Raw genomic sequence first — 14,835 nt, forward strand, 5'->3', positions numbered from 1 at the left:
CTGTTTTCTGACCACATATTGCTTTCCTGTCCCAGTCAAGTCATGTCAGTTCCTTCCTTAGGGAGTCAAAAGCGTAAGATAGCTGCTGCTAAGGCCTCCTCCACCTGGAGTGGCAGCCAGGCTCACCTGGGTGCTTAACACAAGAGGAGGACCAGGCTACAGGCTACAGTCAAGACCTGGGAGTCACCAAGACCTAGTAGTAGGAAAACAGTAATTTTTTTTTCCTTTTTGGCAAGATTTTTGCGGATAGGGATGTAAGGCGTAATTGAAACTGACTTCTGGTTGCAAATTGTAACCATGAAAATGAAACCAAAAGTCGTCACTATTATAACAATATTGAAACTGAAATTAACTAAGTATCTAGGGCTGTGAGATAGTGGTACTTCACGAAAACTAGTCTCTAAAATTCTGGACATTCGAAAAAAATGACTCTCATAGACACTAACTACTTTTATTTCTTAATTTTAAGATTACTTCTGTGAGCGCTTGTGTATATGAAAGGGCACACATGCGCAAGCACGCAAGCGCGCGCACGCACACACACCGGGCAAGTCAGAGGACAACTTGCAAAAGTCCGTTCTCTCCTTCCACTGTGTGGGTTCCAGGAATAGATAGAACTCGGGGTTGTCAAGCTTAACAACTGTGAGTGCCTTCACCCACGGAGCCATCTCCACAGTCTCACTTTCCTTTGGGAAGTCACAGTACTGACCCAAACAACTAACGGTTAAGTTTTTTAAAAGGTCTATGAAGACACAAATTCAGTGGTAGTTTTATTGTATATGAACTATGTTTTACAAAGAAAAACTTGAGGGCGCCAAGGAGCAATTTGCTAGAAAGTATTTAACGAAAGGGAATAAAGGGGCAACTGACCAGTGGCCTGCTGTCCTGGGCAGAAGGCCCACACTAAAGAGGCTAATCATCCGTCTAGACCAATGCGGATGACAGGGCCTCCCAAATCGCCAGCTGCTGTCCCCACCCACTGTCAACAGCCAATCCCGAGCCGAGGACAGGAAAGGCTCCGCCCAACGAACTAGTGAGGTCGCCTCCTAGTGGCCAGAGAAAGGACCTCGCAGCTCGCGGCCCCTAGATGACCCTAGGGTCGCAGGGGTCATGGGCACCTCTGAGGCCGCACAGCCGCCGTTTGCGCGCGTCGCCCCGGCGCTCTTCATCGGGAATGCGCGAGCCGCGGGTGCGACGGAGCTGTTGGTGCGCGCGGGCATCACTCTGTGCGTCAACGTCTCCCGCCAGCAGCCCGGGCCGCGCGCACCCGGAGTGGCCGAGCTGCGCGTACCCGTGTTCGACGACCCAGCTGAGGACCTGCTGACACACCTGGAGCCCACTTGTGCCGCCATGGAAGCCGCGGTGCGCGACGGCGGCTCCTGCCTCGTGTACTGCAAGAACGGCCGCAGTCGCTCAGCCGCCGTTTGCACCGCCTACCTAATGCGGCACCGTGGCCACAGCCTAGATTGCGCCTTCCAGGTGCGAGCTCCAAGGGGCGGGTCTTCCGGGGCGGGTCCCACAGAGAAGGAGTGGTTTTTCCGGGACGGGCTCCACCCTTCACACTCGGGGCGGAGCCTCTACACCCTCCGCTGTCGGTCAGGTCTCTCACCGGAGCTCTCTTGATTACAGATGGTGAAGAGCGCCCGCCCGGTAGCCGAGCCCAATTTGGGTTTCTGGGCTCAACTGCAGAAGTATGAACAGACCCTTCAGGCTCAAGCCATCCTGCCCCAGGAACCCACTGATCCGGAGTAAGCCGCACCATTCAGCTGCTGGGTGACCAAGTGTCTACACTTTTTCCCTTTTCCACTAGGCAGCTGGCCTCGGGTGTTGCCCCATCTTGACGGTAGTACAAGAGTGTCCACTGAATAGCGAAACTTCGTTTATTCGTCAGGTTTTGGTCAAATCCAAACCAGCAAGCACGTTTTAGGTAGAGAAATTGCGTGTAGAGTCTGGGAAGCCTACAGACAGTTGATAGGGAGCGACAAACCAGGGTCCTAGCTGCCTGCTCCAAGGGAGTGCCTGGGTTAGTAGGCAGAACCTCTCTGCCTCCTGAATTCTTTCTGGTCCCTTAGACCTGAACAGAAAGTCTCCCAGCAGATCATGGGCCCACCATCTTTGGCTTACAGCTGCTATGCTGTGGAAGGGAGGCGGTGCGGACGGCGGCTGAGCGACTGCGACCTAGCATTGCCAAGCTTCCATTATGCCCTATGCACCATCCTCCCCAACTGGCCGGCAAGCCCATCAGTTGCCACCTTGTGTTAATTGCTCTTGTAGTTCACACAGCCTGGTTTAGACATCTGTTTCCATAAGAGCCCTGCAAGTGTAGTCAGGCTTTAAAGAAGTAGTGGGTGAAGAGCAAAGAACAACCTGGGCTACGTGTGTAAATTACAGATGTGTGTCCACCGGTTAATCGGTGAATAAATAAAATGAATAACCACCTCCCCCCAGTTGCTATTTATGGTTTCCCTGTTCATGGCCTCTGGAGCCTGAGTGGTTCGTCTGCATCAGCTTCTTCTTGCAGGTCATAGTCTGTCACCATCCAACACAATAGCCCCTGTTTGCCTCCCACCTTGTAGGGAGCACCAGCCCACAGGTGTGAATGGCTGGCGCTATCCATTTCAGGACTGCCGCACAAGCTGATCTGACCACTGAGCTTCCTCCCCCATGTCTCTTATGCTTATCCCTTAAAGGAACCATTGCCACTGTCCCCATTCAGCCACTGAAGCTGCAGTAGCTTGCGGAGACCAGGGCTCTATGCCCAGGTTTTCCCCCGGATTGTGTAGCTCATCCCTGCTACCTTCCAAGAGGCCACTGCTCTTCCATCAAGGTAGGGCATACCTCCTAACCTGCCCTACCAGAGTCAAGTCACTTAGAGGTGAGGAAGGTACAGGGACATAATGCCCAGGTTGAAAGTTATCTGTGGAGTGTATCTGGAAGTTTTTATTTCCACCCGCCCAGTTCTTGGAGCTATTCAGCTGTAGCTTTAGCCAGACCCAGCTCTCTAAACCTCTGCCTCAGGGATTACAAGGGCCCCTCTCCAAACACTTCTTAGGGTGGGGGATTGGTGGGCGGGGTTGGAGTGGGGAGTGTGCCTTGGGTGTAACACTGACTGTAACCACAAGGGGGCTCTCCTGGTAGTTTATCAGTGTTAGAAGGACAGGTTCTTGGACTGGGCACCATGAGGATGAAGGCATTTGAGGACTTGGAGTTTGCAGTCTACTGACTCCACATTGCAAAATGTCCCCTTGGTCTCCAAAAAGCCAAGCTGGCTCCTTATATAAATACAGGGTAGCAGCACACCCAGCACACTGGTAGAAGTGGAATATCTGGATCAAGGCTGCCCTATATCACAACTTCTGTTTGCAGAAGGAAGTATCACCAAGACAGAAATGATAACACCCGCAACTTCTGCAGGTACAATTTGACACTGGGCTTGGGGTACCCCTACAATCTACATCATTCGGACAAAAGGAACCCAAGCCTACAGGGCAGTCCAATTGAGTTGAGAATAGCTTAGTAGATAATATGGTGGACAGGCTTCTGGACACCTGACAGTAGCAATAACCTTAACTCTGTGGTCTCTTCACACTTTTTAACCCAGCTGGCTGCATACACTCCATATACAGCCAAGGATGACTGGGAACTATTGATCCTTTCATCTCCACCCCCCAAGTGCCGGTCTTCCTCCCTCTAATCCTTCCTTGCCTCTGAATGATGGTGTGAGCTTTGGGGTTCCTGCAGGGTCTGAAATGCGGGCTCCAGGAGTGATTCCATGTACTGCCAGCTAAGGGGACGCATGGAGACTTGAGGGATCACTGCTAAAGGAAGCCATGCTTCCATGTTCAAGCCGCACCTGCAGCCTGCTCTCCTCTTAGCTGTGCCTCTCACCTGTGGAAGAAGGGCTGGACCACTTGCCTTCTATTTGGGGAGACTGAATCCAGACAGCTGGGCACTCCTCAGAAATGACACTACAGCCACACTATCAGAGCAGGAGACAGAGTGTCTCTCTCCTGAATATTCATTCCCCCAGCCTTAAAAGTCCCTCTCTCTCAGAATCTGTTTCTGCCTGCCGACGATAGATAACAGGACACCTCTGTCCACACCTTGTGTTGGTCCTGGTATTGGACACCTCAACTTTTGAATAGTCTTGTTGCGCTAGTCTAAAATGTCCCTGCAGCCCTGAAGCCCTTACATTGGCGCCTCAAGACAGAACTGCGTTCATCAGTGTTCTCTTCACTCCACACACACCTCGACAACAACCAAAAGCCGATCCTAAAACTTGGCCAGTGTAACTGACAAGCTTCTTTTTATGCCTAACTTGTATCTAAATGGCCACACCTGTACGGACTATGTACTTGACAGGGGTGCATTTTCCCCAAGTTACTTTGCACCCCATGGCTACTGCCCAGGCTAACTGGAGGACTCAAGGGGGAATCGCGTCAGGAAAACCATAAGAATCGTTCCCGGAGTCTGAGGACGGACTGGAAGAGGTGTCACCTGCGTCCCTGGGAAAGCGACGGTCCCGCCTACAAGACAATCCCGCAAGTCCTAGCTGCCAGCGCGCAGCCTGAAGACGCACAGCCTTCCAGGGCGTCCTGCCTCGCGTTCTGCTCCGCCGATCTCGCCGTCTCGGTGCACAGGCCCGGGGCCGTACACAGCGCCCCCGGTGGCTGCCGAGTCCAGCCTGAGCGGGGCGGCGCACGGCGCGGGGACGGGCCGGGCGGCTCCCGGCGCGACTTCCTGTTGTGCCCGCGCCCCGCCGCTACCGCCGCCGCCACCACCACCGCCACCGCCACCACCACCGCCACCGCCTCCCGAGCCCCTCGCCCACTGTCCGCGGCCTGCAGCGGCCGCCGCCCATGGATTTCACCTAGCGTCGGTGGTCATGGCGGCGCAGTGCTGCTGCCGCAAGGCGCCCGGCGCCAAGCCGCGCCCGCCCGCCCGCCGCCGGAGCCGCCGCCCGCCCTGGACGTGGCCTCGGCCTCCAGCGCGCAGCTCTTCCGCCTCCGCCACCTGCAGCTGGGCCTGGAGCTACGGCCCGAGGCGCGTGAGCTGGCCGGCTGCCTGGTGCTGGAACTGTGCGCGCTGCGGCCCGCGCCCCGCGCGCTCGTGCTCGACGCGCACCCGGCCTTGCGCCTACACTCGGTTTCGTTCCGCCGCGCCTCCGCCACCTCCGAGTCGCCCTGCACCTTCGCCTTCCCTGCCCCGGGGTCAGGGCCCCCGCTGCCCGCCTTCGCCGATGCGCCTGGAGCGGAGTCTGCCGGCTGCCCGCTGGCCTTCAGGCTGGACCCGTTCACCGACTATGGCTCCTCTCTGACCATCACACTGCCTCCCGAGGTGCAGGCGCACCAGCCCTTCCAGGTCATCCTACGCTACACCTCGACCGACGCCCCCGCCGTGAGTCACGCCCGGGTGGGCATCAGGATTGTGGGTGGTCAGCAGGGCTCGGAAGGCACCCCTCGCTTCACTGCTGGGTCACTTCACCGCTGCACCCTGCTCCTGGGACACCTGCAGAGAGCGAGGGGCAGCCTGGCCCACGAGTCCGCCCGCGGTAATTCCCAGATGTTGCCTACAAGTTCTTGGGACCTTTGAGTAGAGCCCCAGGTCCAGGTCCGGTGGACAGTAGAAAAACACAGTGTGTTTCTCAGGGGGAAGGGGGAAAACGATGACTTCCCGTCTTGTACCCGTGTCTGGGTACAAGAGCAGCTTCTGGTGGGGCTCTGCTAAGCCAGCTGTAAGAGTCCAGCATTGAAGGGTGTTCTGAGAGTGCCTGATACAGAAGGGCCACTCTGTGACCTGGACTTTAAAAGGGCTTGAGGACACCCAGGTCTGTTCTCTGGAGGTGGAATGAGGGACAGTGGGTGACAGACAAGGCCTTGTAAGCGGTGAGGCGTGGCTTTGGGCTCCCTGTGCTGTGCTGTGACATGCTGGGGCAGGTGTGCTCTACTTCGCAATTCTGCACCGGGCACCCACCATCCCACAGGCCCTCATGGAAAAACAGAGAATGTCGAGCTAGTGCTGGGGCAGCAGTCAGTGGGTTTGCAGAATGGAGCAGGACCTTTGACTCCTGAAGCATGGTTCCTCCCCCAGCTCCCCAGGTAGTAGAGAGTGCTCATGTGACATCTACCATGGATACACAGGCAGCAGCTCTGCAGGGTCCTTGGAAAGTCCACCTGCCCCCTCTTGGGGAGCCCAAAGGAACAGGCCAGGAGCCACCGAGGAACAAGTTGACATCTGGGCAGAAAAAGGCCAGATGGGATTCACATCTGTGGGCTTCCTGCACTCTTCTCACGAGTCTGGATTGGGGCTGGCCACCTCGTCCCAGAGTCCCTCCTGCCCTGTGCCTGCAACCAACCAGTCAACAGGGCTCAGCCCTCTGCTGCTGTGCAAGGCCTCTGCAGATGTTAGGCCTGCTTCTTAGCATGCTGGGTGAAAACTGACAAGTGAGCCACTTCCTGGCTGCCACTTGTGGATGTGCGCTGTATGTGTTTGCTCTGCCATTAACAGCAGAGGGGTGGAAATGGAGACCTCATTGCTGCAATAAATAGACGAGGCCAGGGGACAAGGGCGCCCTGATGTATGGGGGCTGTGGTTGCTCCAGACAGGGAAAGCTGCAGGGTCCTCACAGTCTGGGTGGCTCCAAAGTAACTCATGGAAGCAGATTGGCCTCTAACCTCAGGCGCCTACTGTTGTTACGCATGAGCATTGAGGAGCTCAGAGCGTGCATCCCCATCTGCCCTGTGCCTAGTGAGGATGCAGCGGGAGCCATTATGTTTTCCCAGGAGGCCCTGACAGCGGCTCCAACTCTAGGGGCAGCAGTTTGGAGGTACTGAAGATTCTAAGGCTCCTCTGAACCCCAGGCCTTCATTCCCACCCCAGCAAGAACAGTTTTTTTCTTGCCCCACAGGATCTGAAGTTGGCTCACCCATTCTTTACCCACCATCCAGGGGCAGGGCAGGTGACTCCCACCTCTAAGGTAGTATCATTAGTGTCTGGAAAGGCACCTTGCCCACCAGAGCCAAGGCATGGTAATGGAGGTATAGGGCAAAATGTAGGCAGAGCCTAAGGGTTCAGTGGAAGAGGAGAAGCGCTGAAGTGTAGCTGGTTTAAGGAAGAGACTGAGGGGCGTTTGAGAGCCCGTGCTCCCAGAGTGGACCAAGAATCCACCAGCCACAGGATCTACTGCAGGAACACTCCTCCTCCATTCAGGTCTCTTGGTCCCAGACCTCTGGAGGCTGCACTTAAGCAGCTCCCAGCAAAAACAGAAAGACACAGCTGCAGGGTTGCTGGGGAAGCAGACAGTGCTAGGAAGAGGTCCAGAAACACTAGCAGACACCTAACCAGGTCTGCATGGCAAGCACCCCGCTCAGGTCTGTGACCTGTTGACAGGCAGCTTCCTGGGAGTGGAGTCTATGGGGAAGGTATCAGTTTCTGGATCTGTTGGGGTGAGAATCTCCCCCCAGATCTGGGGTCTGTGAAGTAGGCATACCCCAGGTCTGTGAGGCAAGGCATTACTCCCCTAGTCTTGACTCTTCAGGAAAGGCACAGCTAGGGTCTATGTGCAGACGGCTTCCCAGATCCTGGGTTCTGTGGCATAGTCCTCCCCACCCCCACCCCAGGTCTGGGGGTGTGTAGGGACAGGAATTCCCACACAGCTCTGGGGTCTGAAAGCAGGCATCTTGTCTGGGTCTGGGCTCTATTAGATAAATAGCACTCGCGCACGCGCGCACACACACACACACGGTCTGGGGTCTGTAGGGCAGGCAGGGTCTGTGAAGCAGGCCACTCCACCACATACTACCTCCCTTCATCTGGGGTCTGGAGGTCTCAGCGTGGGCTCCGTCCCCCGTGATGACAGTCAGTCTTGACTGCACTTCTATTCAGAGAAGTGTTTGGGGTGTTTCCTATCTATGGCCCCTACAGGCCCTTGATAACCAAAGTGAAAAAGTCACTTTGTTTCAACAGTCCTGTGATCCTAGTAGAGGGCAGTGTGTGGGCAGACATTGCCTTGTGGCTGGAGTTTCTTGTGGGGGCAGGACCTGACCTGGTCATCTGAAGGGTCTGAATGTCTCAACAGTCATGGCTGGGAAAAAGGTTGTCTAGGCCAGCGACCTTGGCTCTGAGAGGAGGGGGGGTGAGAAATTGCTGGGAATGGCTCTTTGCTGCAGCCCCTCCCTCTAGGAACTGGCCTCAGAGGCCCTCCCCTTGACACTCCTGTCATATCAGAGCATAGTTAGTCTGCGTTCTAGCCCCACAGATGGACCAGCTCTGACTGGCTGACTCCCTCTACACCAGTGAAAGGAAGCTCTGGTTTCCCATGATTCCCTGTATTCACACTCAGCTGTTAAGTTTCCCTTTGGAAGTTCAGCCAATGCCATGGTGGGCATTTTCCGTCTTTTCCCAGGCAGGCAACGGGTGGGAGATATCATAGCTGGGTCAGCTCCAGACATGTGACCTCCTGTCTGGAACAAGGCTGGCATCTGGCACACACCCAAACTGGATTCGGCAGTTGCTGCCAGGGGAGGGGAGTGAGTGTCCCAGGTGGGCAGGCAACGGCTGCAGGAGCAGATGTGGGCCTGTAACAAAACGGCAAGGGACTTTTCCTCAGGCTCTATACCTCCAGCCCTGGAGTAGGTGACAGTGTCTGCCTGTGTTTCACCTCACCTACAGATCTGGTGGCTGGATCCAGAGCTGACCTACGGCAACGCCAAACCTTTCGTCTTCACCCAGGGCCACTCTGTGTGCAACCGCTCCTTCTTCCCGTGCTTCGACACGCCGGCAGTCAAGTGCACCTACTCAGCTGTCGTCAAGGTCAGGACCTCGGTTGGGGTTGTTTCTGCCTTCCCTGGGCATTGTCCGAGGCCGGACCTTACAGCAGGCCTGCAGATGGGCTCTGGCCACCCACTTCTGTACTCTTCCTGCTTGCCTACACTGGGATCCCAGCTGCGTAGTGGGACAGTCACACAGAGAAGTCAAAGGCAGGCCTTACGGAGGCCAGGCGAAGGGCCCAGGGTACAGCACGGATGAAGACATGGTGCCTGACTATTGGTTTCCAAGACCTCTAGACCTTCAGGATTCGGGGGAGAGTCCTGAGTTATAGCCAAAGCATGGCAGCCTCCAACTGGAGCAGATTTAGGGTTCTAGTGTGCAGTCCTCTCTCAAGGAGACATGGTTCCTTGACACAACCTCTGAGACTACCTGATAAGAATCTGAGGGCTTCCTCATTGATATGAAGTTCCCTGATCTGAGTTGTGATGGTCACACCTGAGGGGGAAGGGGGAGGGTCCCTAATGGGACCATAAGGTCCCCTGTCACAGACAAGGGGTCCTCTGACCTGAGTTGTGGCGTCCCCTACTAAAAGTGTGGTTCCCTTTCCTGGGAGGTGGTTTGTATGATGGAGTGCCAATCCTCAGCCTAGCCCATTGCAGGCCCCGTCAGGGGTACAGGTGCTGATGAGTGCCACTCAGAGCGCGTACGTGGAAGAGGAAGGCCTCTACCACTTCCACATGGAGCACCCAGTACCCGCCTACCTCGTAGCCCTTGTGGCTGGAGACCTCAAGCCAGCAGACATTGGGCCCAGGTAAGGCCCCTCTGCACCCTGCTACACTGTTCTGGGCACCTGGGCCTCGGGAAGAGCTCAGAAGGCTGCAGCCTATGCACACGTCTACCGCGTGCCTCTTCACCCACCCTCTTCAGACATAAAACTAACTGACCCATCCAGTGCCCTGCCTAGCGGTTGGTCAGCACTCCCGGGGCTGCCACACAACCAGCTGTACCTTCCCATCTCTACCAGTTCCTTCATTTCACTGACAAAAGGATCAGAATTCACCTTGGGTTCCTTAAGCAGTTCCCCTACTTGTTGAGGGAAGGACCCTATCCAGGAGCAGACAAGGCAGTGGGGGATCCAGTAGGGGAAGTGAACTCTGGGCTTTTCGGCCTCAGTCCTCCTTCTCTGCCTTGTGATAGGAGCCGTGTGTGGGCTGAGCCATGCCTCCTACCCACAGCCACCAGCAAGTTATCAGGTGTTGTGGAACAGTGGCTGAGTGCAGCAGAGCGATTATACGGGCCATACATGTGGGGCAGGTATGTCCGTCCACTCCTTTTCCTGGCTGGCTATGCTCTTTCCCCCAGAGAAAGACATAGGGCTAGACCGGGAACTCCTTGTCTGAGTTCTCTGTCCTCTCTGTCTCCTGGAGAGGAAGGGATACTGCCGGGCTGGGCTGCCATCCCAGGTGAAGCATACATTTGTGGGTGTGGTGAGTCCTGGTCAGAGCCCCTCCATTCCTCACCCTGCACCTATGGGCACAGATATGACATCGTGTTCCTGCCACCCTCCTTCCCCATCGTGGCCATGGAGAACCCCTGCCTTACCTTCATCATCTCCTCCATCCTTGAGAGCGATGAGTTCCTGGTGATTGACGTCATCCACGAGGTAGCCCACAGCTGGTTTGGCAATGCTGTCACCAACGCCACTTGGGAGGAGATGTGGCTGAGTGAGGGCCTGGCCACCTATGCACAGCGCCGCATCACCACGGAGACCTACGGTATTGTCTGGGGCAGCTATGGCAGGGGTAGGGGCCTCAGGCCCTCTTAGGCACCAGTTGCAAATGGGCACAGAGCCCTGCCTAGCCTCCAGCTTGACAGCATCTAGTCGTCTCTGGGGTTGGGAGGTGGGTAGAGAGTGGCAACCCTGATATAGGGCCTCCAGCCTCCCTGACCTCCACCCTTACTCTGACTCCACTCAGGGGCTGCCTTCACCTGCCTAGAGACAGCCTTCCGCTTGGATGCCCTGCATAGGCAGATGCGGCTTCTTGGGAAGATAGCCCGGTTAGCAAGTTGCAGGTCAAGCTAGAACCAGGTACTCTCTGCTCCAGGCTCACTCTGGGAACCCGTGCATGGCATCCCCAGGCCCTCCTTTACCTGCTGTTCACTTGCCTTGCTGGGGCTTCTCTGCCTCACCGTGCCTGAACTCCTTCCAAGGCCACCCTGGGTATCCATAGCCCCCAGGGAAAACCTCTTGGATGCCTCCACCTACCACAGTCCCACAGGGTCTGGGAACTGGTTTCCATGGAGCAGAGCAAACTCCATCTGTGTACCCAGGATGTGGATACTCATGTGAAGGACTGCGGCCCTCCTTCTTGCCCGATCCTCAGTACTAGACTACTGCCCCCGGCCCAGCCCCACCGTGCAGGACACGAGTGTCAGGTAGCATCCCAGACAAGGCGTTTCTCTGCAGGAGTGAATCCCAGTCACCTGATGAACCTGTTCACCTATGAGAAGGGCTACTGTTTCGTCTACTACCTGTCCCAGCTCTGTGGAGATCCCCAGCGCTTTGACGACTTTCTCAGAGTAAGTACATAGGCCCTACCACCTCCTGTCCAAAACTTCTTCCGGCTGGCAGAGTTGTTCTTCTCTGAGGATAAGGGGACCGGGGGATCAGACTGGGACGTGGCCTGCTGAGGTACTGTCCCCTCCTTCTCCTACCCTTTCAGCAGGGCCTGTGGGTCACGTGGACTGTGATGTACATCTTTAGAAGATGTCCCAGTGTGCCGACTCTGCTCTGCCAGAGCTAAACATCCCCAGCCTTCCATACCTGCTAAGGCCATGTCCCTCATCTCACAGGCCTATGTGGAGAAATACAAATTCACCAGTGTGGTGGCCCAGGACCTGCTGGACTCCTTCTTGAGCTTCTTCCCTGAACTGAAGGAGCAGAGCGTGGACTGCCGGGCAGGTAAGGCTGCCTACTCTGCTGCAGGCCCAAAGGCCAGGAACTGAATGGCAGCAGTGGCTGGAGGGAAGCCCGTCGACCACTGCTGCACTGTGTGGGGTCTAGGTCAGGATGCCGCATGGTAGGGATCTCCTGAGGATCTGAGGGCCTGGAGACTGAAGGAAGCACTGGAGGAGCTAGTCATGGAAAAATACTGTGCTAGAGGGTTTCAGAGTCTAGGAATGGTGTCCCTAAGTTTCAGAAGTTGTATAAGTGCTCTGTGGGGTTGTTAGGGGTCCTCAGAGCCTGCGTATTCAGCAGAACAGTACAGTGCAGTGCCTTCTCCACCCCAGTGCTATATATAGAACAGGCATATAGCAGGTGAAGGTTCCTTGGTCGCCAACCCAAGCTTTCTGGCCTCCCTGTGTCCATCATAGGAGCCCTTTCCAGTGGCTCCAAGGGGAAGGCACAAACTTCTAGGAAAATGCTCATTGTCTTTGGTGACCCTGGGTCCTAGAAGAGACCCCCTGCTCAGGGATACCCTTCGGGCTTGGGGTCTCCCTGGCAGGCTGCTCTGGTGGTCCCTCCCCAGCCTAGGCAGGGACCCCAGGCCTGGTCTCCCTGCAGGGCTGGAGTTCGAACGCTGGCTCAATGCCACAGGCCCACCGCTGGCTGAGCCAGACCTGTCTCAGGGGTCCAGCCTAACCCGGCCTGTGGAAGCCCTTTTCCAGCTGTGGACCGCAGAGCCCCTGGAGCAGGCAGCAGCTTCAGCCAGTGCCATTGACATCTCCAAGTGGAGGACCTTCCAGACAGCACTCTTCCTGGACCGGCTGCTTGATGGATCCCCGTTGCCCCAGGGTAGGTCCCACAGTCAACAGGGTAACCTGGGAAAGGGGTGTGGATCCAGCACGGCCCTAACCCGCCCACCTCCCCACAGAGGTGGTGATGAGTCTATCCAAATGCTACTCATCCCTGCTGGACTCCATGAACACTGAGATCCGCATCCGCTGGCTGCAGATCGTCGTCCGCAATGACTACTATCCTGATCTTCACAGGGTCCGCCGCTTTCTGGAGAACCAGGTGCGACTCCATGCCCCGGCATGACTAGGGGTGGGACAGCCTCTCCTCACCCATCAGGCTCTTCACTCAGGCAAGCCAGCCATGTTCTGGAGAGGAGAATAGAAACCATCAGGTCCAAAGTGAGAATAGAGGGGCCTCAGTACAGGAGAGGCAGGAGAAAAATGCAAGACTAGCTCAGAGGGTGGCCCGAACTCCACCACAGAGGGGAGAGTTGGGTACCAGAGTCCAGAGATCTCCACTGGCATCAGCCTTGATCTAGCTGGGCTGTAGGTCCACCTTCCAGGTCTGGATAAAGGGCCATTCAGACTTCTCAGGCAGAGGCTAATCTCCACTCCTCGCCCAGTCTTATAGCTCAAAGTCCGAGACAGCCCAGAGGGAGAGGCGAGGGGTGAGACTGATGAGAGCACTGTAGCTCGGGAGTCCAGCCCGAAGCCATCCTGAGCTTCTGGGGCACATCTGGATCTGGGTGGTGGAGGGTGCACAGGGAGCCTGCTAGCGTGACCAGGTGCCTTCCACAGATGTCGCGCATGTACACCATCCCACTGTACGAGGACCTCTGCACTGGCGCCCTCAAGTCCTTCGCACTAGAGGTCTTCTACCAGACACAGGGCCGGCTGCATCCCAACTTGCGCAGAACCATCCAGCAGATCCTATCCCAGGGGCTAGGCCCCAGTGCCGAGCCCAGTGCAGAGCCCAGCGCGGAGCCCAGCGCAGAACTGGGCGGTGCTGAGGCAGACACGAACCCAGACTCGCCAGCCCTGCTGCTCGGGGACGAGGCCCCCAGCAGCACCATCTCTCTCAGGGACGTCAATGTGTCTGCCTAACCTTGATGGTGACTGACCCTCGACCTCCCAGACACCACGATTGTGCCTTTAGTGGTCCGGGCCGCCTTGACTGCGCCTTGGCTCTGGCCACGAGCTCTGCCCGGGACCATAAACCCCTCCCATTGGCTCCAGGCCTGGGGTATGGGGGAAAAGGATCTTGTGTCCATCGATGCCCGTGGACCAGGGCTCTCCTTGTCCCTGCTCTCTTGCACTGCAGGCCCCAGGGATGGCCTATGCGCACTATGCCTCCTGTTTCAACACTGACAGCCATGCCTCACCCTGGAAGCCAGCATCTGCTGACACTGCCCTGGGGACAGTGACCCCAGCAGTCCCACAGCAACAACCACAATGTGCCTTACATGTGCCAGAGACCCAGGATGCACGGTCCTAGAAATGTGCTTTCCTGCAGAGCCCTAGGTCTGGTCCCCAGGCTGGAAAGTCTTGCTTGAGGGCCAGAAGACAGAGGGGCAAGGACACAGGTATTCTGTCAGTGTGGGGGTAGGAGACAGAAGGAGAGGCTAGACTTCTCAAACAGGCCTCTGTCTCTGCACTAGGAGTCCAGGCCCCAGAGGTACAGGGAGGGATGGCCTGGCCTTGTGGCTACTGGGGTACCCTTGGTGCTCTCTGTGCCTGTCTGCTGGGAGAGACACCAGACTGTGAGCTTCAGCCTGGGACCACTGCAGCAGGAACCATGGTGACTGTCCCATTAAATCTCCACTCTGCAGATCTGAGCTCCCTTCCTGTTTGTCACTACCCTGTCTTTTGCACCTACTCAGGTACCAGGGGTAGGGCTGGAAGAGATGAGACCCGGTCACCAAATTATGGTCATAGCCTGTCCCAATCACCTCAATAGATGTGAGAACCTGACCCTGAAGGCTCAGGCGGGGATGGAGGTTTAGGGGGAAGAAAAGGTGGCACCTTGTTATTCTCAGCTCCTCAGTCAGACCTGCAGGACCCTAAAAGGAATGTTTGTTACCCTCATCTGGATGTTCATCTCTGTGACCCCGACCACACCTCTGCCTTATCACTGGGGCGCTCAGGCCTCCAACTGTAGAGTTCAATAGAGGTACGATTCCAGGGACCCGCAGGAATGCTGGGACTGGACTCTGGCAAGCTGTGAGGTCAGTCAGATGTCTCAGCTAACAAAAGGGAAGCTCCACGTGACCAGTGGAGCCACTCCTTGTGGTTGCTCAAAGACAAGCTGGTGACAGAGCCACCACTGGG

General features: G+C 56.5%; 3 protein-coding genes across 3 annotated transcripts in view; 2 read left to right on the forward strand and 1 right to left on the reverse strand.

Annotated features, from left to right (window-relative positions):
• Window positions 1–4,745, reverse strand: part of Ankmy1 (ankyrin repeat and MYND domain containing 1) — a 52,235-nt gene extending 47,490 nt beyond the window's left edge. The window contains exon 1 of the mRNA XM_032899781.1: window positions 4,498–4,745. The gene's annotated coding sequence lies outside the window, so the exon portion shown is untranslated. The remainder of the gene's footprint in view (window positions 1–4,497) is intronic.
• On the forward strand, window positions 764–2,447 carry Dusp28 (dual specificity phosphatase 28). Its single transcript, XM_032901659.1, has 2 exons — window positions 764–1,479; window positions 1,630–2,447. Exons 1-2 carry the CDS (start codon window positions 1,111–1,113, stop codon window positions 1,750–1,752), a joined length of 492 nt encoding a protein of 163 aa, XP_032757550.1. The 5' UTR covers window positions 764–1,110; the 3' UTR covers window positions 1,753–2,447.
• Window positions 4,746–4,790: 45 nt separating the features above from the next.
• On the forward strand, window positions 4,791–14,342 carry Rnpepl1 (arginyl aminopeptidase like 1). The gene is given in 13 exon segments (XM_032901658.1): window positions 4,791–4,922; window positions 4,925–5,397; window positions 8,671–8,811; window positions 9,429–9,580; window positions 9,967–10,083; window positions 10,309–10,544; window positions 10,746–10,814; window positions 10,817–10,858; window positions 11,237–11,349; window positions 11,623–11,731; window positions 12,335–12,565; window positions 12,645–12,787; window positions 13,306–14,342. Coding segments are annotated over 13 exon segments (2,169 nt in total). The 5' UTR covers window positions 4,791–4,885; the 3' UTR covers window positions 13,612–14,342.
• The last annotated feature ends 493 nt before the right edge of the window (window positions 14,343–14,835 follow it).

This window comes from Rattus rattus, chromosome 4 (genome assembly GCF_011064425.1).
Source record: "Rattus rattus isolate New Zealand chromosome 4, Rrattus_CSIRO_v1, whole genome shotgun sequence".
NCBI classification, from domain to species: domain Eukaryota; kingdom Metazoa; phylum Chordata; class Mammalia; order Rodentia; family Muridae; genus Rattus; species Rattus rattus.